This window comes from Oncorhynchus kisutch, linkage group LG28 (genome assembly GCF_002021735.2).
Source record: "Oncorhynchus kisutch isolate 150728-3 linkage group LG28, Okis_V2, whole genome shotgun sequence".
Classification (NCBI taxonomy): domain Eukaryota; kingdom Metazoa; phylum Chordata; class Actinopteri; order Salmoniformes; family Salmonidae; genus Oncorhynchus; species Oncorhynchus kisutch.
The window spans coordinates 12,247,991-12,272,952 of record NC_034201.2 but is presented as its reverse complement, the minus strand read 5'-3'; the positions used below and the strand labels follow the sequence as shown (position 1 = coordinate 12,272,952).

Here is a 24,962-nt window from a genome sequence, read left to right as displayed (position 1 = left end):
TAAATAATGTATTTCTGTTTATTTTTAATAATTTGCAACAATTTCTAAAAACCTTTTTTCGCTTTGTCATTATGAAGTATTGTGTGTAGATTGCTGAGGAAAAATAATATTGAATCAGTTTTAGAATGAGGCTGTAGCGTAACAAAATCAAGGGTCTGAATACTTTCCAAATGCTTGTGAGATTGAAGTTTGGGCAAGATAATTTTCACCATAAAAATGCCCCTTTATAATAAAGCATTACATGCATAATTTGCCATCACTTGTTTACTCGCTAATTGATTGCATATTGTTACATTCATGCTTATAGTCTACTGCGGGTGTGCGGAGCGCCGTGCTTATGTGAAGGAATAGCCTAATAGTTTATCAACATTTTAAGCTAAACGGTCAGCCTCATTGCTTTTAAAAGGTTTTTTGATACTAGTGGTTGTATTTAATTTGGGCAGCTGTCTGATCCCACTACTGTCGCAGAGATATGTTTGGAATATGTATTTATTGAATGAAGGACAAGTTGACCAATATAATAGGTCAACATTTGTACTTTGGGGGATAGTAGATTGACACAGGCTTGTGCTTTTGCTATCCGTTAGGGCTACTCATCTTATTGGCTGATGAAAAGTAGTGAACAGTTCTAACATCTTCAATATGCGACTTGGAATTTGAAGGATGCTCGCAGTTGCGTCCCAGATGTGTCTGTCTTCATTCATTTGTAGCCTACTTCTTAGGTAAAATGCTTGTCAGAAGGACTCGATCACGTGATGGGCATGGGCTACATCTGAGAGTACCATGTGACTGAGAGGTGCTTCGGAGCATGGCAGTCGGCAGAAGGGAATTTATAATTAGCCTATTATATTCAGCCCAAGGGCACAATGGCTGTACAATGTTTGGAATTTTTTAGGGGGCATCACGGCCACACAAGGGAGATGAGGCCTGGAGAGAATATTATCAAGTGCTTGTCAAATTGTGAACGAGAGACAAGTGTGTGCAGCGTACTTTTTTCAAATCATCATTAGTCCCATCATGAAGCCTTAGAATGTATTAAACATCAAAACATATAGCCCAACGTTTGTATCATAGCTAAAGTTGCATAAAAAACTCTAAATTAAGCATGTAGGAGGACCAGTTTCTTAGTTAACTGCTCAACACAGAATAGCCACATGCACTTCCTATGAAATATCCTTTATTTTATTAAGCTATGTTCAATTGTATTCTTCATACTGTAAAATATATATATTTTTTTAAATGATGCCACGGAATTCTAAGCAAATATTGTCTGCTAAATGAACTAGTGTTGCCTACAGACATATGGCATAGCCAGATCAGGGCCTAACATAAGGACAACTCAAAGTATATTCTATTCTGTTCTTCTGAAATGGACTATGATGGTGGAGGCTATATTAAATGGATTTATTAGACTTTTAAAAATGTAGATGTGCATCAGTGTCTTGTTGGTTATGCTTGGAAGCCAGGACATGCTAAATGTGTTTATGCTAATGAATGGTCAATTACCGTGAGACAGGCAGTTATCTGCTTGACAATCACCAGCTGACAAAATTTCATGACTGCCACAGCCCTAGTCACACCTAAAATAAAAACTTTGTTTCTCAAAAAACTACAGTGTTGAATAAAAATGAAGTGTTTCCATTACCCATTTAGGAAAATTGCGCATTAATAAATAGTTGTCTGCCTGCCTGTATGCCCTCCCACCTGTCTGTATGTCTCAGGTAGCCCGAGAAAGCCAGCATGGATGAATATTTGCCATATTGTAGTAATTCTCACGTGACAACACATCGCCACGGTCCGTAACATGGTGAAACTTGCACTCCTGTAGATCTGAAATAATTCATCCAACCAGAGAGCAAGGCGAAGGAATTCAGGCATTATTGAAAGTCAGGACAATCCTTGTCCTGCAATGGAACATCATTTTTATAGATGTTGCAAGCAGTAGGCATTAGAATTAATTGTGGAGTGGCGTTTTATAGTTGTGTTATTAAATTATGTGCCCCGCATACCTTAAATTATTCAGCAATCGTAATTTATTCTAAAAACACAGTTTTCATCATTTGTCGCAAATAAAATGTTACAAAATCGAACTGCTAAAAATGTTGAAATTTCTCATCGGTCAGTTCCATTACACATGGCGCAAGGATTTTGTTTACGACATTGCTTTTGTCGAATAAACCTGGGTCAATGGAAACCTGCCTATTAACTGTTTCAATGTGGGACTTTCCCCTCGTTTCTTCTCCCCAGTCTGTTTCAAAGTGTTTGATGTTGACCATGATGGGCTTCTGTCTCGGGAGGAAATCACAGAAATGGTTGGGGCATTACTGGAGGTGTGGAAAGACAATCGCACAGACCCTCTACCTGTAAGTAACATTTAGCCATACTGGACATATGATGGACATGATGTAGAAAATGATAACTGTTGTAGTGTTAGTTTGTTTGTTTTAACCTGTCCCGTAACCACTTACCTTACGCTGCCTCTGTCCCCTTAGGAAACGCACAGTAATGTCCATGCCATTGTGGAAGACATCCTGAAGGAGCATGATACCACTAAGGTATTACCTTATTGCCTGCATTGCTTTGAATTTTTACATATTTCTTCAATTTTGTCAGAAGATGTTGAAACTGGAATGTTGTTGTTTTGTTCTTAAGAAAGGGCATTTGACCCTGGAGGATTACCAAATATGGAGTGTGATGAGTGCACTTGCCAATGAGTTCCTCAACCTGTTATTTCAGGTAAGAGCCAGCCACTGTGTTTCTACTTTGGTCATCATTATGTGCTGTGTGTGCTTTTCTGCTGGATCACCAGTCTTCTGCTCTCCTGTTGGTCCCTAGGTGTGCCATATTGTCCTGGGGCTGCGGCCTGCCTCGTGTGAAGAGGAGGGAAAGATAATCAGGTGTGTGTGTCTGTCACCATGTCATTTTCCTCTCCTGCTGTCATACACATGCCCCTCATCAATCTACCACTCACAAACTCATTGACTTGTGTCTGCAGGGGCTGGTTGGAGAGAGAGAGCAGACATGGCCTCCAGCCAGGAGACTACTGGTTCCTCATAGCAGTGCTGTGGTGGCAGCAGTGGAGAGACTACGTCAAATATGTAAGCAAGGCTTTTTAGCTGCTTGACACCATGATCATCTGTTTCTCATAATGTGCCCACTCTACAATATAATTTCTTTGCTGTTGTGGTTGTTGGCGCCTCATCCAGGACAACACGCACATCGTGGTGGAACAGCCGTCAGTGTTTGGCACAGGGAGGAGTGGTGTAGGGGCCCAGACGCAGGCCAGGGCAGAGCAAGGCCCAGAGGGGGAGAGCATTGCCAGCTCCCACAGCTCCCCAGAGGAAAAGTTCTCAGACAACATCTCCAGTGCATCAGAGGCCTCTGAGACAACCAGTGGTAGTGAGTGGCTGAGAATTCTCAGCATTGCATTTAGCAAAACAGTTAGATACTAGTGTAGCTTATGGAAATATTCCACTTAGTTGTTAACTACTGCATACCTGAGAGTGAGTCTTCCATTGAATGTCACTGAAAACAATTAAAACAATTTGCTCTCTTTAGGCCTTCTACCCCTGGGCTCGACTGCTACGGATATTTGCTTTGCCCGGCAGCATGAGACCCCAGATGCAGACAACCAGTGCTTCCTGGGGGCTGATGTGAACATGGCGGTTCTAAGGCCTGGGGCCATCGACAACCAGCCTCTGGTTATGTCGGAGCCCTTAAAGGTAAAGGTAGACACCGCCACCACAAACAACACTGTGGAAGTATGTTCCTATTCCTCAAACTGACATTGCCATATTGTTTCAGTTTTAAACCTGCCCCTCTTGAACTGTTCCCCCAGGCTCCCACATTGACCATGGAGGGGGGCCTACTGAGGCGCTCCCCATCCCTGATTCTAAGCAGGGACTTTGAGGTTGTGCCAGAGCCGGTGTGGAGGGCACTCTACCACTGGTACGGAGCCAACCTGAGTCTCCCCAGACCGGTATGTACAGTTTAACTTGTGGATTTTCCAGTTACCGTTATTAATCCTGATATTGTGTTAACCTCAAATTCCCGTCCCCTTTCCTCTTCTCCTGTGGCATTCCCAGGTGATCAGAAACACCAAGACAGACTGTGCTGAGCTAGAGCTGTTCCCCCGCCACCTGCTCTTCCTGAGGCAGCAGCAGCCCCCCGCCCGCACCCCCCAGAACAACGTCTGGGTCAATATGGGTAAGAGCTTCCCCTGCATGTGTCTCCAGCACCTCTCCAAAGGAGAGACAAGAGTAGCACAATGGCCTAGTGACTTTCTGCTCCAAGAGTGTGGCAGGGTCAGTGTCACACTGTGAATCTATTTTTACATCCGTGTTGTAATCTGATTATCTGACAGTCAGACCCTTTGTCTGAAGCGTGTCTGATTAGATCATACTCTACATTCAACTAATTTCAAAAAGTTGTACTATTTTTGCACTTCTGTAATTCTAGAATAGTTTGTCTTGTTGAATAATAGTTCCCGCGTGTACAGCTTGTGAGATCAGCTATCTATTCTCTCTCTACACAACCAATAAATCTTTTTTTTTTTTACGTGGACGTCACAAGACTGGTGGCAGCACGGGGTCACATTAATCTCAGTCATGTGAGATCACTTCTGTGTGGGGAAGTGGGTGCTCACTATGCATACACCCTTTTTTTCCCTGTGACACTCAGGGCAATATCCTAAGATGTGCACGATCCACTGACGTCAATTCATGATCTGCGCGGATCTCAAGTTGGGCCTCAATGATTGGCAGAGCCTTTGGCCACAGCAAAATATTCTGGAAATGAGCTACCACAAGCGTTTTATAGTTTTCCATCTATGAACAGTAATCAATGGTGTCTCCCGGTCCATCCCCAGGTAATGTCCCCTCTCCTAGTGCCCCCTTAAAACGTGTGCTGGTCTACACGGGCTGTTTCAGTAGGATGGGCACCATCAAAGACATCCATGAGTACCTGGCCCAGAGACTCCGCATCAAGGAGGAAGACATGCGCCTGTGGCTCTTTAACAATGAGGTGGGTGGGGACTCACAAGGTTGACCCATCATCAACATACACTACACACGCACAATAAACACCTAAGCTCCAATACACACACAAATGCACTCCACATTTTATTTGTATTTTTACAGTTCAATCTCAAATACCTTACAAAACAATGTATTCCACAGAATTATCTGACCCTTCTTGATGATGAAGACCATTCCCTGGAGGGGTTGAAGATCCCAGATGAGCAGTACATGGTTATAGAAGGTATGTATCATAATGAGTCTCTGTGTTAAATAGATTCATCATGTATTGTCAGGATGAGTAGATGGTTTCTTTGTGTTCATTAGTAAGGAGCAAGGACATGAGCTGGCCTGAGGAGATGTCCTTCATTGCTAACAACAACAGGATGAACAGACACAATGGTAAGACCATTACTGCATACAGCTACACCAATAGTACTACTATTGTGTAATCCTTATTGGGTCAGTCCACCTCAAAAAGCACAAGAAACAGGATTTTGACCCCGACCATCTCAATTTCTGTAGATGGAAAAGGATAAGATTAGCATTCCTGAAACATTATTTTGTTGAAATATAATTTGATCTCTGAGAAATTAAGCAAATTGATTGCACCCAACTTGGCCATTTTTAATTTATAGTATTCATATACCGAACATCTGATTTTGGACCATAATTCTTTCTAACAATGAGTAAGACATGAGGAATTCAATACAATGGTCAACAGCCACCCACAAGCAACATAGGGATAGCCCTCAGAGAACTGCCATTTGTTGGACTATTCAAAGAGAATTGGGTTGAAGCATTAGGTTGCTAAGAGAAGGACAAACTGAATTGCTTTCATGGAGGACTGGCTTAACGATTTATTTTCACCACGAGCAAAAGCTATTGATTTTCTACCCAAAATTGCAAAACATTTTGTGATCCATTTAATAAACACAAGAGACCAGAAAATTTGATAAAAGCGTGTGGCCATAGCAGGAACTGCAGCATCTAGTGGGAATAACCTGGTACTTTCACACAAATTTATGGTAAATAATGCAAGCAACTTCAATGGCTAATTTCTCTAAACGGGAGGGGACATCGCCAGATTCACAGGGAAAACATTACGTAGGATGAAGAATCAATACTCCAATCCGTAGCTCCATACTGATACTGTATATACTGGTGGTGTGTGTGGGGGAGTCCGTCGGTGGCTTTTGAGCTTTTATTGTCTTTCAATGGTCGGAAGAAGTTTGGTCCAAATTGGATGTTGGGTACTATATTAATTGAATATAATATGTACATCCTTTACATTTTAAAATGGCCAATTTAGGTGCAATCAATTTCTCAGAGATCAAATTATATGTCAACAAAATAATGTTGCAGGAATGCTAATCTTAGCTCCCGAGTGTTGCAGCGGGCTTAGGCACTGCATCTCAGTGCTAGAGGCGTCACTACAGACCCTGGTTCGATTCCAGGCTGTATCACAACCGGCTGTGATTTGGAGTCCCATAGGGCGGCGCACAATTGGACCAGCGTCGTCCGGGTTTGGCCGGGGTAGGCCGTCATTGTAAATATGAATTTGTTCATAACTGACTTGCCTAGTTAAATAAAAATACAAATCTGTTTCTAACTTTAGAACAATTTCAGAATAATATGTGATGGTGGGTGTCATGGCTTGCTGAATTGACATGGAATGACTCTATTAAGAATTTTACACTAACTGAGCTGATAAGTACTTTGATATATTATAGATAAGCCTGTCAGACAATACTCGTTTTGCTTTCACGCAACATTAAAGGGGTCGTACTGACTGTTGTAGAAGCCTTTGATGGTTAAATAGCCGCCTCAGACTGTTGCCTCCTCCTGTTCACAGTCCCTACTGAGAAAGGTGCGACTGGACTGAGCAACCTTGGCAACACGTGCTTCATGAACTCCAGTATCCAGTGTGTGAGCAACACCAAGCCTCTCACAGACTACTTCACCTCAGGAAACCACCTCTATGAGCTCAACAGGTATACGTGTGCATTATCTTAGATTTACAAGAATGCATTCTTATTATAAAATAATGCTTGTTATATACTTTGAGCAAAACTTTGGTTAAATAAACCCACAGCAAGCAGAGATGAGTGTGCAAGATTATTTGTACTGTTTCTCTTCATAACAGGACTAATCCCATTGGGATGCGTGGTCACATGGCCAAATGCTATGGCGATCTGGTACAAGAGTTGTGGAGCGGAACACAAAAGAACTTGGCCCCTCTGAAACTCAGAGTACGTCCACAAACAAGCCTTCAACTGACCCCCCCCCCCCCCCCCCCAATAACGCTAGAGTCTACCAACCTAAAAAGTACAGTCTTTCAACCTAAAAAACGAGAGTCAAATGGTTGTCTTTTCCCTTCTGTCCTTGTCTCTCCCCTGTCTCTTCCGTCAGTGGACGATAGCGAAGTACGCCCCGCGGTTCAATGGCTTCCAGCAGCAGGACTCCCAGGAGCTGCTGGCCTTCCTGCTGGATGGCCTTCACGAGGACCTGAACCGCGTTCACGAGAAACCCTACGTAGAGCTGAAGGACAGCGACGGGCGGCCAGACTGGGAGGTGGCTTCTGAGGTCAGAGTTCAGACACTTTTCCTCTTTTCATTGTGGAGCAATCCAAAAACCAGACCCTGGGTGAATTACCTCATGTAACTGTTGAGTGTAAATGTTGATTTGTGGGTGTAATATTAGCTTTCTGTGCCATCTTGAACTGCTAGAAGTTGTCTGATGTGAGGATGTGGTGTTGTGTTCCCCCAGGCGTGGGAGAATCACTTGAGGAGGAACCGTTCCATTGTGGTGGATCTATTCCATGGCCAGCTCAGGTCACAGGTCAAGTGCAAGACCTGTGGCCATGTCAGTGCACGCTTCGACCCCTTCAACTTCCTCTCTCTCCCCCTACCCATGGATAACTCCATGCACTTGGAGATCATAGGTGAGCCTTATAATGCAGTGTATACAGTACTACAGTTCAACATCCAGAAAATATTTCACGAAACGTCAAAGATTACCATCATATTGGAGATATTTGTCTCAGGATGTCTGTCCACCCTTTCCTGTGCTCGCCTCAGAGCTTTACAGTAACAGTGTGATATTTGTCTCAGGATGTCTGTCCACCCTTTCCTGTGCTCGCCTCAGAGCTTTACAGTAACAGTGTGATATTTGTCTCAGGATGTCTGTCCACCCTTTCCTGTGCTCGCCTCAGAGCTTTACAGTAACAGTGAGATATTTGTCTCAGGATGTCTGTCCACCCTTTCCTGTGCTCGCCTCAGAGCTTTACAGTAACAGTGTGATATTTGTCTCAGGATGTCTGTCCACCCTTTCCTGTGCTCGCCTCAGAGCTTTACAGTAAAAGTGAGATATTTGTCTCAGGATGTCTGTCCACCCTTTCCTGTGCTCGCCTCAGAGCTTTACAGTAACAGTGTGATATTTGTCTCAGGATGTCTGTCCACCCTTTCCTGTGCTCGCCTCAGAGCTTTACAGTAACAGTGTGATATTTGTCTCAGGATGTCTGTCCACCCTTTCCTGTGCTCGCCTCAGAGCTTTACAGTAACAGTGTGGTTTTGAATAGAAAGCTCCTTTGTTCCTGTTGTCTTGTGAGAGAAAGTATATTGGATCCCGTGCCTCTGCAACACTTTTGTCTTTGTTTCCTCTGTCCAGTCATTAAGCTGGATGGGTCATGCCCAGTGCGGTATGGGCTCCGGCTCAATGCAGATGAGAAGTACACAGGCCTGAAGAGACTCCTGAGTGAACTCTGCTGCCTTAACCCTGAGCAGATCCTCCTGGCTGAAGTCCATGCCTCTAACATCAAGGTAGAGCTATCACCAGCCATCATCTGTCCTCATCACTGTCCATCCAACCATCACTCTGTTCATATGCACATAGACTAGTGAAAGTCTGTCTACCCAATTTTTAGAATTTCCCACTGGACAACCAGAAAGTGCGTCGGGCGGTGAGCGGCTTTCTGTGTGCGTTTGAGATCCCGGTGTCAGGCGTATCCACATCTGTGGTGTCCTCCCCCACGCAAACAGATGGTGATGGTATACCGATTTGGTTCTTCTGTTTATCAGTTTGTTCTTCTCTTTTCAAAGGTACTTTTAAAAAAAGTTATTCAATCAAAGCCTTTGTCATATAAGGCTCTTTTTAAAAGCAATCAGTGCGAAGTGATGAAAATGCATAGTAGCAACCAAGAACATTTTATAATTTCAAGAAATGCACAGGTTTTAGATAACTGATGGAAAGGTAGCTACTTTGAAACTGAACAATATAACAAAGCTAAATGACCACCACAGTAGCTGTCAACACTGCTGTTATGTCTTATTTAAGTCTTCACTGACAACTTGACAAGCTGTTTGTTCTTCATGTCATCTCCAGAAGCTCCAGCGCTAGCAAATGGGAATGCTGCCAAGGTAACTGAGATTAACTCTCTGAAACTAGGAATGATCCCCAAGGGCATGCCCAGCACTGTAGTGCCCTGTGTCACAGAGGGCAGCCATGCCAATGGTCTCCCCAACGGCCACGTGATGCCCCCTCTGGACAGCACCTTTGCTGGGTACATCATCGCCATCCATAGGAAGATGGTGAGAACTGCAGGATGGGCTAAAGATGGAGACAAGATTATCAGTGCATCAAGATTAGTCAAAGTCTATATAATGCTCACTTCTAAACTGTTTTTGTTTGTTTTGTAGATGCGGGCAGAGTTATACTTCCTGTCCAGTCAGAAAAACCGACCCAGTCTGTTTGGGATGCCATTGATCGTGCCGTGTACAGTCCACACCAGGACCAGGGACCTGTATGACGCTGTTTGGACCCAGGTGTCCCGCTTGGCCAGTCCCTTACCCCCTCAGGAGGCCAGCAACCACGCCCAGGACTGGTCAGTCTCTCCAGACCACTCTGTGTGTTCTGTCAGGTGGCTTTGCAGTGCTCAGTCTTATCCTAATGGCACAGGTGTGTGATACTGTGCTGTGTGTTTTTGTTTGTTGTGAACACAGTGATGACAGCATGGGCTACCAGTATCCCTTCACCCTGCGCGTGGTGCAGAGAGATGGCAACTCCTGCGCCTGGTGTCCGTGGTACAGGTAATAATCTGCCCTCACAGTACAACATATCACAATACAGTTGAAGATGGAGAAGGTGTTAATTGATACCCTCTATTGGTGTCCATCACAGGTTCTGCAGAGGCTGCACAGTGGAGTGTAACGATGACAGGGCTGCTGTGGGGAATGCCTTCATGGCTGTGGACTGGGACCCCACTGCTCTACACCTCCGTTACCAGACCTCTCAGGAGAGGGTAAGAGAGACATGAGGCTGGGGATAAACACAGCAGTGGGACCCTAGAGGTCATATCAATATATTTATTCTAGGGATGTAATGATTATTTAAATAAAAATGTTTACCTTTATTTAACTTGTCAAGTCAGTTAAAAACAAATTCTTATTTTCAATGACGGCCTACAGGGGAACAGTGGGTTAACTGCCTTGTTCAGGGGCAGAATGACAGATTTTTACCTTGTCACCTCTGGGATTCGATCTTGCAACCTTCCAGTTACTAGTCCAACTCTAACCACTAGGCTACCTGATTCACCAATATGCATCGGTCCCCGGTCCAAGTGTTTAAGATATGAGTGCATCGGTCCGCAGGACCACAAACTGATCCAATGTAGCATGCATCGGTCAGAAAATCTATTCAAATGTTACAAATTGCAGGTCAAATAACATTTTCTTTTTCTTACCTTCTGAAAAGACCTAATCTTTTGTGACAACCGATGCGCCCTCTCTCCTTCAGTATTGAACTAAGCATGTAACTGTGTTAAGTCATTGATCTACAAGTCATTTTGCATGCAGAACAACCCCAGGCAATAACAGTAGGCTAGTCAAACTGCACACTGTACCCAGCTTCACTCGTAGACCAACAAGAGGAAGACCTATTCCTGATCTGATCTGGCACATCCTTACGGTTGTGGGCGGAGCAGTTGCTGTACCAGGCGGTGATACAGCCCGCCAGGATGCTCTCGATTGTGCATCTGTAGAAGTTTGTGAGTGCTTTTGGTGACAAGCCAAATTTCTTCAGCCTCCTGAGGTTGAAGAGGCGCTGCTGCGCCTTCTTCACGATGCTGTCTGTGTGAGTGGACCAATTCAGTTTGTCTGTGATGTGTATGCCGAGGATGTGTATGCCGAGGCATTTATATGTTTGTAAAATGGCTTGTGCAATATTAGGCTTTATTAGTTGAGCAACAACCAATGTAATTTGATAAGTTATTCTTATCAAATGCGCTGTTGAAAATTGTTTTTCCCGGAGTAAAAGTAGCCTAAGCTACTGCCAGGGAGACTACGCTCATCTGGCTATAGGTAGGCTAGATGCTGATCGGAACATTCAATTTTATTTCAGTTGTTCAGGTTCACCATCAGCGGTAGTTTTGCTTGAAACAATCAGTATGTATTGGGGAGTCCCATATGGTGGTGTACAATTGGTCCAGCGTCGTCCAGTTTTGGCCGGGGTAGGCCGTCATTGTAAATAAGAATTTGTTCTTAACTGGCTTGCCTAGTTAAATAAAGGTTGAATAAAAATAAATGTATTGTAATTTTTAGATATTCAGGGTAAAGTTGATTAATTTCATAACGAGGACAGCAATCACTTTTGCTACCCGCATGGTCGAAGTGGGAGAAGAGAAGTTCACTCCGAGTCTGTCAACTTCCAAACAGTCTATTCGATTATGAGACAGAGGTGAAATCCAAAGTTGTGCTATAAATTAATTGGTTATGTCATAGAAAATGTAAGATCAATATTGATACATTACTAGCTCTAACACTTTTAATGTGCAAAAATGTATATATACACACAGACACAGACAGATGTCAGCTCAGAGAGGCCCATCAGCATCAGATTTTACTGAATGTGTTTATGCAACCAATGTTAATGTGTCGCATCGATTCGTTCCTCTAATCAAACCGAATCGTTTCAAACTAAAACTTAACGTTTCTGTATTGGAAATCATGCATCGAATCGTCCTGAAAAGGAAAGATGCACATGCCTAATTTATTCCATATCTAATGGAACAACGACATTGACTAAGTAATGAGTGTGTCCTATAGATCGTGGAGGAGCACCCCAGTGTGGAACAGAGTCGCAGGGCCCAGGCAGAGCCCATCAGTCTGGACAGTTGTCTGCAGGCCTTTACCAGTGAGGAAGAGCTGGGAGAGGATGAGCTCTACTACTGCTCCAAGTGCAAGACCCACCGCCTGGCCACCAAGAAACTGGACCTGTGGAGGCTGCCGCCCATCCTGGTCAGATATACAGCTCATTCCCTCTGCATTAACTCCCCAGTCCTCTCCCTATTAATCTTAGTGTCTATAGGCAACAGTTGAAACCTATGCAAAGAGAAAGAAAGAAACCCCCAGTCCAACAGTTTGAATGCCATGTCTGAATTGCAAGACTGCACAGGACATCACCCACTCTAAAACGCTTTTATTCTGCCCATTTGAATGACAGATTATTCATTTAAAACGTTTCCAGTTTATGAATGGGCGGTGGATCAAATCCCAGAAGATTGTGAGGTTTCCCAGGGAGACGTTTGATCCCAGTGCTTTCCTGACTCCGAGAGATGCAGACCAAAGCCAACAGAGCTGGAGGGATGGGCTAGGGGAGGAGCTACACGACACAGAGGGAGGAGTACCAAAATCTGGGGGTGGAGACACTGTCTGTAACCCCACCCCAACTCTCAACAATGGGAAAGGTTTGTAAAGAGTCTTGACTGGGGTTTCAGATGTAGCTGTCACATCCCACTTATTCCTTTAGACAGGCTGGTGTTCATCTATGAATGTATGTTCTATTTTCAGAGTCTCTGTGCTCAGGGAGGATGGCCAGTACTCCCCTCAGCAGAGATGTCAGCCCCAACTGCAGCCCACAGAGTGAGGGCAGGAGGCAGGGCCGTGGACGGGTGTTGCCCCTGGAAAGCAGGTACCAGCTATCCCTCAGTAAAGAGAGTCTGGACAGTGGCAGGGAGAGCCCCATGGAGCTCGAGGCCAGCGGGATGGGGAGCAGGGGAGAGGGCCTCAGCGACTCTACCTCTGGAGAGGACACGGCTAGGGACTGTGACAACACAACGTCTGTGTCTGAGCTGGAGAGCAATGGCTACACCGAGGACAGCATAGATCTGGAGGCCTCCCAGGACCAAAGAGACAAAATCTGCATAGACCCCATGTACAACTTGTATGCAATTTCAGTAAGTATTAAATATTAGTTTTTTTCTAAGAATATTGCTCTTATAACCTGAAGACACAGGAGTGCAAAGTGACTATCTACCACCTGAAATATCCTCTTAACCACCAATCACTTTTGTGTCTGCAGTGCCATTCAGGGATCCTCGGAGGAGGCCACTATGTGACATATGCCAAAAACCCAAATGAAAAGTGGTACTGTTACAACGACAGTAGCTGTAAGGTAAGTGAAGTCATGAGTTTGAGATGCTGTGTTTGGAATACAATCTCTGGTATGTGATGCATTGTCCATTTGTCATCTATAACGCAGCAATTTGAAGTTCAAGTATAAACCAAGCTGCACTGTGTTTTCTGTGTTCAGGAGTTGAGGTCAGAGGAGATTGATGCAGACTCTGCCTATATCCTGTTCTACGAGCAGCAGGGAGTGGATTATTCTCTGTTCATGCCCAAAACTGACGGCAAAAAGATGGCCGACACAACTAGCATGGACGAGGACTTTGAGTCTGATTATAAGAAGTACTGTGTTCTTCAGTAATTAACTGTTGATGTGTCAATGTGCTGCTGGTTCATCGACATGCTTGTGCTAGAAAACCACCTTACTATTTGAATCTGAAATCTCTCAGGTTGAGATGAGCTGAACCTTAGAAATCATCCCTGGTGGTTAGAAGTGGACCACAAACCATTTTTACACCACCTCTTCTTAGTGGATAGACATTTTTTTCAAGCAATGGTACTCAAGTTATTTTGCGCTAGCGATGTCAAACAAAAGGAAGGGCTGTGTATTGGTTTGTTTCAGCATCAACACCTTGTCGGAGGGTGACCATGCTTAGGCCCATGGTGCTGGTCCTAGGCCAGATGTGACAAGTGTGTGTGTGTGTGTTTGTTTGTAAACCAATGCCAGTGGCAATATGTGTAGACACTAGACACATTTAATTGGTATTCTCTGTAGTTAAAGATGTTATAATACAATTGATCTAGTGAAATGTAACTGAAACCCCCCCCCCCCCCTCATTGAATTCTACAAAAAATGATTGCAGAAGTAGCAAGTGTTCACTACCTCATCATACCCTGCTTTGGACAGTAGTCAAATCCATAGTCACAATTCTAAAATGTCTCTAGTTCTAAAAAATACCATTTTTTTGTCTTCTTCAAATGTAAAGGAGTCAGACTCCAGACCGATAGGCCTGGATTAAATTCAGTGTTGCTGAACTACATTCATGTATTTGCATTGCAATGTATCTCTGTCTTTGGTGTTCATCACACAAGGTCTGCTAAGAACAAAGCCTCAGAACCCCTTACCTATCTGAGACAATCTTCCTGTAGCATCTGCTTGTCCCAATCTGTATGCAGGTCCATTCCAACAACATATCAGTCTGTGCCATGACAACATTGTGATGTTATCACATCAACAGTTGACTTTCATTATAGTAGCTACCAGTAGGCCATGACATACTTTATTATTGTGCCCAAGTTAACACAATTATTTATGCAAGTCATGAGATCACAACTTCAAAGAGCATAAGTTGTGGCTAATGTTGCATCTTTCTGAATGCCATAGGTATGATGTATTTGATTTAGGCAGAGGGACATTTCTTAGTTTTGAGTCGTTGCACCTTACCGTTATGCGACAAGTGAATAGATAGCTTTTCCCCTACGCGCCTCGGAAAACATGTATTTATTGTAGCTATGTTGACATGCACTATGTGAAACATTGTCACAAGGAGTTCAATTCATCTAATCATATGAAGACACAAAAATCTAACTGTTTAAGCCCTGAGCTATATCTGTTACAATCCACAGCTCTCATTTCTGCTCTGTCTTTAAAGGCTTGTTGAGGTGTATGCTTTTATTTGGTTAATCAATTACTGATTATAACATCTGGACAGAAACCTACCCACTCTACCTGACGTATGATGGTAGTACGGTAAGCATTCTGATGTCTTTGATTTTTAAAAACATTTTTAACCTTCGCTAACAGCTGCAGTGGTCATTTTCAGTATTGTCCCTCTGAAAACCTTGATACAGCGATTACTACTGAATGTTTATTTTATTTTTTGTCTATTTAGTTGTAATGTTTTCTTTTCATTTATTCTTAATTTAATGTACTTTTTCTAAAATGTTTATAGTCTAAATTTACTTTGCACTGACCCTTGTGGAAAAATGAACATGTACTGTACATAAATACTTTTGGAAAAAGGATGTATTGGAATATGAACTGCAAAGATCTGTCTTGTATATGGAGTGATTAGTTTATCTAACTATTAAAGCAGGCAGCCAATAAAATACACAGCTTTTGTGTCCCTTTTCATGTACAGTCTTATTAGGATGGTTAACATGAGCAATTGGATGGAATGTACATTTCTATATTGGTCATAACTTAATAACAATGTCCAGCAGCCTAAGTAAAGCTAGACAACATATTCTCAGGGCCACATACTTTCGATAAGCACAGCTCAAATAACTGTCAGGAGAAAATACATTTTAGTACTATTTCTGAAAACATAGGAAACCACAAAGAGGCCATGTCACCTCCACCTCCCTTACAACCTAGAACTGTGTGTGGGCTTTGTCAATCTATGTTCAAACCTTTTTACTGTTGGTGAAAGTAAGCTTTGCGTATCAGAACACAGCATGAAAATGGCTCCCACCCATAGCACTATCTGACACACACTTCCCTTGATAACCGTCAATCATATTGGGGTCCAATATGGTCATGTTTCATTTGAAATGATTAGTGGCCAGTTGTAAAATGTTAACCAGCTGCCGTTGTCACCCAAAAACTCCTACGAGTACATGAATATAGAATGACTTGAAAGCTTAATTTATCCAGCGAGACATAGTGATACTGATGACAAAGCCGCTCCTTCCTGTGAGTGAGGGACGGCAGGAAGCCACATAACAAAGTGAGGTGAAGAACGAACAGAAGTGGCCATCTCAGTGGTTGCAATAGAAAATATTTCACATGAATTTGGACAGAAGTTGCTTGAATATCTTACCAGCTTGGGCACTGTGGGTGAGGTGTACTCTTTCTCCATACAATTTAAATGTGTATAACTCTGGGGGGAAAAGTCATAGCTCTGCCTACTTTAGAACCCTTTCAATGTAATTTGTTTCATACCATTTCATATTTTTGCTCTTGACTCCTCAGATGAAGGCAACATACACACTCAACAGAGAAATGTCATATTGGAATGCAACAAGTAATCACACAGAAACTTCCCTCATCAGGAACTCAAATATAACAAATGATCTTGGTTATGAATTCTCAAATCCTATAGTAGGTGAGTCGTGTAATCATATGTAATGTGAGATGGAAAGCTTACTGTTGTTGACAGTTTCTCAAGCTCTGATGTAACTGGTGAATGTGTATTTTCTCAGGAGGTGGCAGATTAAACGGGATGTTCTACATTCTGATCAGTATTTCTGGGTTTACTGTCACCATTGTCATTTTAATGGCAATTCTGTGGACGAGGAAGTAAGCTTACACCACTTGTAAAGATATCAAACATTTGTACCTTTCCTAAATACAGTATTGGTAGTAGATGTGACTGTTCCATACTGGATGCAACCTTACTACACCAAATACAGTTGATAACATACAGTACCAGTAAAAAGTTTGGACACACCTACTCATTCCAGGGTTTTTCTTAATTTTTTATTATTTTCTACATTGTAGAATAATAGTGAAGACATCAAAACTATGAAATTACACATGGAATCATGTAACCAAAAAGGTGTTAAACAAGTCAATCAATATTTTGTATTTTAGATTCTTCAAAGTAGACACCCTTTGCCTTGATGACAGCTTTGCACACTCTTGGCATTCTCTTAACCAGCATCACCTGGAATGCTTTTCCAACAGTCTTGGAGTTCCCACATATGCTGAGCACTTGTTGACTACTTTTCCTTCACTGTGGTCCAACTCATCCCAAACCAACTCAATTGGGTTGAGGTTGAGTGATTGTGGGGGTCCGGTCATCTGATGCAACACTTTATCACTCTCCTTCTTGAAATGTTCCTAATTGACTGACCTTCATGTCTTAAAGTAATGATGGACTGTTGTTTCTCTTTGCTTATTTGAGCTGTTCTTGCCATAATATAATAATATTTTACCAAATAGGGCTATCTTCTGTATACCACCCCTACCTTGTCACAACACAACTGATTGGCTCAAACACATTAAAAAGGAAAGAAATTCCACAAATGAACTTTTAACAAAGCACACCTGTTAATTGAAATGCATTCCATGTGACTACCTCATGCACCTGGTTGAGAGAATGCCAAGAGTGTGCAAAGCTGTCATCAAGGTAAAGGGTGGCTACTTTGAAGAATCTCAAATATAAAATATGTTTTGATTTGTTTAACCTAAATGTATTTTCGCCTAAAATGACATACCCAACTATAACTGCCTGTAGCTCAGGCCCTGAAGCAAGGATATGCATATTCTTGGTACCATTTGAAAAGAAACACGTTGAAGTTTGTGGAAATGTGAAAGGAATGTAGGAGAATATAACATAATAGATCTGGTAAAAGATAATACAAAGACAAAAATAGTTATTTTGTATTTTTTTGTACCATCATCTTTGAAATGCAAGAGAAAGGTCATAATGTATTATTCCAGCCCAGGTGCAATTAGGTTTTGTCATAGCAGCAGTGTATGTGCAACGTTTTAGACTGATCCAATTAACCATTCTATATCTGTTTGAAATGTTGTATCAAGACTGCCAAAATGTGCCCAATTTGTTTATTAACAACTTTTCATGTTCAAAATTGTGCACTCTCCTCCAACAATAGCATGGTATTCTTTCACAGTAATAGCTACTGTATATTGGACAGTGCATTTAGATTAACAAGAATTTAAGTTTCCTGCCCATATCAGATATGTCTATCTATGTCCTGGGAAATTGTCTTGTTACTTACAACCTCATGCTAAAGCGCATTAGCCTACATTGGACACAACATCGATCCCGAAAAAGTAAACTTTTTTGGTTACTATATGATTCCATGTGTTATTTCATAGTTTTGTGGTCTTCACTATTATTCTACAATGTAGAAAATAGTAAAAATAAAGAAAAACCCTGGAACGAGTAGTGTATAACTGACTGGTAGTGTATTATACTACTAGTGTATAATACTACTAACATGCTTCATATCCTTTCCAGGTATCGCACTTTGATTCACACCATTCGAGACCTGCAGGGTGTTGAGGGTCTATCGGGCAGAGCTCCTCCATCTAACCCCCCATCTAGAAGTCCCCTAACCTTGAGGAAGTGTTTGGGGCATGTGACAAGAAGCCATCCCACACGAGAGCTTGTCTCTGTCACTCTGGGACAGGGGTCACAGGACACCAACTTAACCACTCCCCTTGAAAGGCAGACAACCAAGTCTGCTTCTCAGTCTCTCTGGAGACCACGGCAAACTGTAAACTTACTGTGTAGAAAAAGCAACGGTGTAAAAAAAAAAACATTCTCATATTTGAATTTAGCTGTGAAATGGTGTAACAGTGTGGACTTAATTTCCCAGGTTTCCTGCTTCAACACATCTGGGCTAGGTCTACAGCATATCATCAAAGCAGGGAGGGAAGGGGTGTACTACAAGGCTAAGGTGATACGTGGCACATGCAAGGGCCACTTCATTGTCACCTGCAAGATTATCAAAGAGGGTTAGGACACATCCATCAAGCTCACTAACAAATTCATCATCAATCAAAGAGACAATGCACTTTAATCATTACAATAATATCAATCACAGAGTAATGCCCTCCAACCCTCACCATCTGTAGGGGCTACTCACAGGAGAGTAGCCAGAGAGGTGAGAATCATGAGGAAGCTGGGTATCCACAAGAATGTGCTGCAGCTGCTAGACTGGAACATCACACAGGGTAAGAGTCACATACTACACTCAGCAAAAATATAAACTTATAAAGTGTTGGTCCCATGTTTCATGAGCTGAAATGAAAGATCCTAGACATCTTCTGTACGCACAAAAAACGTATGTCTCTCAAATGTTGGGCACAAATTAGATTACATCCCTGTTAGTGAGCATTTCTACTTTGCCGAGATAATCCATCCACCCGGCAGGTGTGGCACATCAAGAAGCTTATTTAAAAAGCATGATCATTACACAGGTGCAACTTGTGCCGGGGACAATAAATGACCACTCTAAAATGTGCAGTTTTGTCACACAACACAATGCCACAGATGTCTCAAGTTTTGAGGGAGTGTGCAATTGGCATGCTGACTGCAGAAATGTCCACCCGAGCTGTTGCCAGAGAATGTAATGTTCATTTTTCTACCTTAAACTGCCTCCAACATTGTTTTTGAGAATTTGGCATTATGTACAACAGACCACTTGAATGGCATTGTGTGGGTGAGCGGTTTGCTGATATTAACAGTGTGAACAGAGTTACCCATGGTGGTGGTGGTGGTGGTGGTGTTATTGTATGGGCAGGAATAAGCTATGGACAATGAACACAAATGCATTTTATCGATGGCAATTTGAATGCACAGAAATACAATGACGAGATCTGAAACTTTTGTGAGGCCCATTTTTTAAAGGTGTCTGTGACCAACAGATGCATATCTGTGTTCCCAGTCATGTGACATCCATATAACATACAGTGGCTTGCGAAAGTATTGACCCCCTTAGCATTTTTCCTATTTTGTTGCCTTACAACCTGGAATTGTAAAATTTGTATCATTTGATTTAGACAACATGGCTACCACTTTGAAACAAACAAGAAATTAGACAATAAAAACTGAAAACTTTTCCCCCCTTTTCACTATTCCCCCCCCAAAGTCAAAACTTTGTAGAGCCACCTTTTACAGAAATTACAGCTGCAAGTCTCTTGGGGTATGTCTGTAAGCTTGGCACATCTATCCACTGGGAGTTTTGCCCATTCTTCAAGGCAAAACTGCCCCAGCTTGTTCAAGTTGGATGGGTTCCGCTGGTGTACAGCAATCTTTAAGTCATACCACAGATTCTCAATTGGATTGAGGTCTGGGCTTTGACTAGGCCATTCCAAGACGTGTAAATGTTTCCCCTTAAAACACCTCTAGTGTTGCTTTAGCAGTATGCTTTGGGTCACTGTCCTGCTGGAATGTGAACCTCTGTCCCAGTCTCAAATCTCTGGAAGACTGAAACAGGTTGCCCTCAAGAATTTCCCTGTATTTAACACCATCCATCATTCCTTCAATTCTGATCAGTTTTCCAGTCCCTGCCGATGAAAAACATCCCCACAGCATGAAGCTGCCACCACCATGCTTCACTGTGGGGATGATGTGCTCGGGGTGATAAGTTTGCGCCAGACAGCGGTTTCCTTGATGGCCAAAAAGCTCAATTTTAGTCTCATCTGAACAGAGTACCTTCTTCCATATGTTTGGAGAGTCTCCCACATGCCTTTTGGCGAACACCAAACGTGTTTGCTTATTTTTTTCTTTAAGCAATGGCTTTTTTTTCTGGCCACTCTTCCATAAAGCCCAGCTTTGTGGAGTGTACGGCTTAAAGTGGCCCTATGGACAGATACTCCAATCTCTGCAGTGGAGCTTTGCAGCACCTTCAGGGTTATCTTCGGTCTATTTGTTTCCTCTCTGATTAATGCCCTCCTTGCCTGGTCTGTGAGTGTTGGTGGGTGGCAGGTTTGTTGTGGTGCCATATTCTTTCCATTTTTTTAAATGGATTTAATTGTGCTCCATGGGATGCTCAAAGTCTTCGATTTTTTTTTATAACTCAACCCTGATCTATACTTCTCCACAACTTTGGCTCTGACCTGTTTGGCAAGCTCCTTGGTCTTCATGGTGCCGCTTGCTTGGTGGTGCCCCTTGCTTAGTGGTGTTGCAGACTCTGGGGCCTTTCAGAACAGGTGTATATATACTGAGATCATGTGACAGATCGTGTAACACTTAGATTGCACACAGGTGGACTTTATTTAACTAATTATGTGACTTCTGAAGGTAATTGGTTGCACCAGATCTTATTTAGGGGCTTCACAAGTTTTTTTTTTTTTCCTTTCACCAATTTTGACTATTTTGTGTAGGTCCATTACATGAAATACAAATAAAAAACATTTAAATTACAGGTTGTAAAGCAACAAAATAGTAAAAAACGCCAAGGGGGATGAATGAATACTTTTGCAAGGCACTATATGAACTGCAACTCAGTAAATCTTAGAAATTGTTGCATGTTGCATTTATATTTTTGTTCAGTATCGTTTATTTAGCATTGATTGTTTCTGCATCTTGTCCCATGGCAAAAAGTGGAAAGGTGGTTTTGTGTGTGTTTTATTTCCCTTTACTCCAGCTCCTTACATGCTGATCCTAGAGTCGGTGAGCAGTGGGACACTGCGCAGTTTCCTTCAAGTGAATCAAGACCAACTGAGCAGGGACAGTCAACTGCAACATTTCTTCACCATAGCAGCATATCACATTGCCCATGCCATGAGACACCTGTGCTCTAAAATGGTACATTAAAATAATTCTAAAAATCCATCAACAATGTCATATTCAATATTTTTCCTGTGGTCACCACACATACATATTTGACCCCATCAGTTCTGTTCCACAATTGTTCATACTCCAGGTGGTGCACTGTGACCTAGCCCTGAGGAACATTATGGTGAACCATTTTCCCAGAGAGGTGAAGCTGGCAGAGTTTGGACTGGCCCAAGACCTGACTCACAAAAGGAGCCATCGCAGCAGCTGCAAAGTGGACCACATGGTGAGGAGGACTGTACTGAAGTCACCCAGACATTGTGACGAGAGCATAAAGCTATCTCTAACTTGGCTGTTCTTTGTGCTTCGCTTCACAGCAAAGTGTGCCCCTGCGTTGGTATCCCCCAGAGTACTTCAGAAACAACTACTACAGCTTCAAAGGGGATGTCTGGGCCTTTGGCATTGTGCTGTGGGAGATGCAAACATTTGGTAAGATGGAAAGAGCACCTGAGATTAACTGAATGAAATCTATTCACTAATGTTTTAATAATGAGTCATTAATGATTCATCTTAATCTTAGGGACCTTACCATATCCTAACCTGGAGGCTCCAGAGTTGGTGGTGCGCTATGTTTGCTCTGGACAAAGGAACTCAGTCCCAGAGACATGTAGGCCAGAGATGTGAGAAATGGTCCCCTTTCTGGTTAATTTTTACATGTAATATTTCCAGGAATATCAACTGCTCTTGTCTATTTGCATGATACTGGTGTGCTAGTAAATTGACCCCTTTACTTCTAGACTGCAGACGATTAGGGACTGTTGGCTGGAGCCAAACACTCAAAGGCCCTCCTTCAACGACATAGTCAGAGACCTCGAGAACATCCTGGAGGATGATGAAGTACGTGTGGCTTCTTCCGTTAGCATTCCTTCTGCATCTCATATCCTTCTCTGTGGATTCAAATTATTTAAGAGGCTATCTGGGCATGCAACATTTGACCTTTTCATGCAGTTCCTTGTGTTTGTATATTGTCTGCACTGCAGGATTACGTCAAAGTGGACAACGGAGTCCCAATGGCCAATATTGAATTTGGCGACCAAGGTCAAATCTAGCCCACTCTCCTTCACGGGGACTAAATATGTGTAAGTTACTTGAAGTAGCATAACATGTTTGGATGTGCATGTCTGCAAAATCATTTTTTCCCCCTTTACTTAGGATAGTAGGCAGTGGTGTAAAGTACTTAAGTAAAAATACCTTAAGTGCTACTTAAGTAGTTTTTTGGGGTATCTGTACTTTACTATTTATATTTTTGTCAACTTTTACTTTAATCCCACAACATTCCTTAAGAAAATAATGTAATTTTTACTCCTTACATTTTCCCTGTAACCCAAAAGTATTCATTACATGTTTAATGCTTAGCAGGACAGGAAAATTGTCTAATTCACGCACTTATCAAGAGAACATCCCTGGTCATCCCTACTGCCTCTGATCTGGCAGACTCACTAAACACAAATACTTTGTTTTGAAATTATGTCTGAGTGTTGGAGTGTGCCCATGGCTATCCGCAAATTTTTAAAACAAGAAAATGGTGTTGTCTGGTTTGCTTAATATAAGACATTTTAAATGATTTATACTTTTACTTTTGATACTTAAGTATATTTTAGCAACTACATTTACTTTTGATACTTAAGTAGATTTAAAACCAAATAGTTTTAGACTTTTACTCAAGTAGTATTTTACTGGGTGACTAACTTTTACTTGAGTCATTTTCTATTGAGGTATCTTTACTTTTATTCAAGTATGAAAACTGGGTACTTTTTCCACCACTGGTATGACATACTGTAGGTCTACTACAATGAAACGATATAGAATAATGCATCCTAAAAGGCCTACAGATCCCCCTCAGGTACAAATAATAAGAACATTATTCACGTGATACAGTACCTAACTGGTGCACAGGATTTGGTTCCAATGCAACATTTTCATTGTGTGTTAGAAAAGTTGTACATGTCATTAAATAGGCTACAATTGTTAGTGATTTTGACTTTCTTTAAATCAATTTATATGTAGCATAGCCCAGGACTCAGGGTTTTGTCCAGGGGTTCATGCAAGAATTCGGGTTAGGCCTACTAAGATTTATGGATTTGAAATAAAGGGGAGTAGCTAGTTAGCCAGCTAAGTTCTTGAAAAAAGACACCACAAACACTGCTTGACAGTCTATAGACCCAGTCCCATGCCTATCTTTGGCAGCAGTGGGTAGTAATGCTCTACAAGTAACATGTACTTAAAGCTGCAATACGTACCTTTTTGGGGTAACCCAACAGAAAATCACATAGAAATGTGAGTTATAGATCTGTCATTCTATTTGAGAGCAAGTCTAAGAATGATACGTCTAAAAAGTGGTAGATCTGTTCTTTGTGAGCTATTTCTATGCTCCCCATTTTTTACTTTAGTTTTTGTGTCTTTTATTTTTGGTTTTGTCCACCAGTTTCAAACAGTTGAAAATACAATATTTTTGGTTATGGAAAAAATATTTCACAGCGATTCAGATGGTACAATGATTCTCTAAACTAAACTTGTTTGTTTTGTCACATAAAATTCAATTAGGCAAACTATTATAATTTTAGCAACCAGTAAATGGCAGAGAGATTTCTGCATAGTGCATCTTTAAGCACATTTTCCGGTTACAAAAAAAAGATTTTGAAATTGCAGTAAAAGTGCAGCAACTGCAGTCGACTGTGGTATTTTGGACGCAGTAATTTCAGAATAACTGCAGTGTACTGCAGTTGAACTGCTGTTAAACTGCACTGAGACTGCAATCTTTTTAAGTAAGGGTCACTAGTCACTAGTACTTTTCTAGTTACTCTCTGTGGGCTGTACTTGAAGTAGCATGTTCCCGGGAGGGACATTATGTTCACTGTCAACAACTGGTGCTGGTTATAGTGCTGGCAGGGTGAAATAATAAATGAATGTCAAATCAATTACACTAAGTTGTTGTTCTTTCTGTTTGCTGTTACAGTTTACCATATGGTATAAGAATTACCAAACTAAATCTGTTAGTAGGCAATTCTGCCACTCTATAACCAGTTATTATGCTGTTATTAGCACTGCTGTAAGATTTGCTAAACATTTGTTGCCCTTTTTTTGTTAGTCTTACTGCACTATTTCTTGTTTTTGTCATTTTTAAGCTTCTGCATTGCCCTCTGCAGCATATTACGATTCCTAGGGTGCATTTAGTCTCCCATGATGCAACGCTCCGCCTAGTTAGCCCGCAGTTAGTTTAGCTAGCTGGCTAT

At 42.0% G+C, this 24,962-nt stretch overlaps 2 protein-coding genes across 13 annotated transcripts in view; both read left to right on the top strand.

The window, feature by feature from the left end:
• The window catches only part of LOC109872560 (ubiquitin carboxyl-terminal hydrolase 32), a 28,967-nt gene extending 13,421 nt beyond the window's left edge, over nt 1-15,546 (top strand). Inside the window, exons 8-34 of one of the 3 annotated variants that reach the window (XM_020463835.2) lie at nt 2,248-2,363; nt 2,493-2,555; nt 2,653-2,736; nt 2,836-2,897; nt 2,996-3,098; nt 3,207-3,396; nt 3,559-3,722; nt 3,839-3,979; nt 4,086-4,206; nt 4,868-5,022; nt 5,178-5,259; nt 5,343-5,417; nt 6,871-7,009; nt 7,162-7,267; nt 7,428-7,601; nt 7,785-7,959; nt 8,685-8,836; nt 8,941-9,064; nt 9,399-9,604; nt 9,713-9,897; nt 10,016-10,102; nt 10,194-10,314; nt 12,116-12,307; nt 12,513-12,756; nt 12,860-13,245; nt 13,371-13,463; nt 13,602-15,546. In XM_020463835.2, the coding sequence (XP_020319424.1) occupies nt 2,248-2,363; nt 2,493-2,555; nt 2,653-2,736; nt 2,836-2,897; nt 2,996-3,098; nt 3,207-3,396; nt 3,559-3,722; nt 3,839-3,979; nt 4,086-4,206; nt 4,868-5,022; nt 5,178-5,259; nt 5,343-5,417; nt 6,871-7,009; nt 7,162-7,267; nt 7,428-7,601; nt 7,785-7,959; nt 8,685-8,836; nt 8,941-9,064; nt 9,399-9,604; nt 9,713-9,897; nt 10,016-10,102; nt 10,194-10,314; nt 12,116-12,307; nt 12,513-12,756; nt 12,860-13,245; nt 13,371-13,463; nt 13,602-13,775 (3,914 nt within the window). In that variant the 3' untranslated portion in view covers nt 13,776-15,546. Of the gene's footprint in view, nt 1-2,247; nt 2,364-2,492; nt 2,556-2,652; nt 2,737-2,835; nt 2,898-2,995; nt 3,099-3,206; nt 3,400-3,558; nt 3,723-3,838; nt 3,980-4,085; nt 4,207-4,867; nt 5,023-5,177; nt 5,260-5,342; nt 5,418-6,870; nt 7,010-7,161; nt 7,268-7,427; nt 7,602-7,784; nt 7,960-8,684; nt 8,837-8,940; nt 9,065-9,398; nt 9,605-9,712; nt 9,898-10,015; nt 10,103-10,193; nt 10,315-12,115; nt 12,308-12,512; nt 12,757-12,859; nt 13,246-13,370; nt 13,464-13,601 lie in introns of all 3 variants that reach the window. The other 2 variants (XM_020463836.2, XM_020463834.2) reach the window with 2 other exon arrangements.
• A 582-nt stretch (nt 15,547-16,128) lies between these two features.
• Nucleotides 16,129-24,652, top strand: LOC109872562 (fibroblast growth factor receptor homolog 1). 10 transcript variants are annotated; one of them, XM_031808549.1, is made up of 13 exons: nt 16,136-16,253; nt 16,389-16,521; nt 16,619-16,715; nt 18,403-18,661; nt 18,764-18,902; nt 19,023-19,121; nt 21,539-21,699; nt 21,818-21,955; nt 22,047-22,158; nt 22,250-22,349; nt 22,467-22,566; nt 22,710-22,808; nt 23,089-24,652. In XM_031808549.1, the coding sequence occupies exons 1-12, from the start codon at nt 16,203-16,205 to the stop codon at nt 22,776-22,778; spliced, it is 1,458 nt and encodes a 485-aa protein (XP_031664409.1). In that variant the 5' UTR covers nt 16,136-16,202; the 3' UTR covers nt 22,779-22,808; nt 23,089-24,652. The 10 variants fall into 10 exon arrangements, with proteins under 10 accessions (XP_020319429.1, XP_031664407.1, XP_031664405.1 ...); XM_020463840.2 differs by having other exon boundaries at nt 16,129-16,253; nt 18,403-18,902; XM_031808547.1 differs by having other exon boundaries at nt 16,129-16,253; nt 18,403-18,902; nt 23,086-24,647.
• The last annotated feature ends 310 nt before the right edge of the window (nt 24,653-24,962 follow it).

Coding starts and splice junctions, on each gene's coding strand:
- LOC109872562 (XM_020463837.2), top strand. CDS start 16,203: ATGAATTTGGACAGAAGTTGCTTGAATATCTTACCAGCTTGGGCACTG. Junction 16,254..16,388: donor TACCAGCTTGGGCACTGTGG/GTGAGGTGTACT, acceptor TTGACTCCTCAG/ATGAAGGCAACATACACACT. Junction 21,700..21,817: donor GACACCTGTGCTCTAAAATG/GTACATTAAAAT, acceptor TTCATACTCCAG/GTGGTGCACTGTGACCTAGC.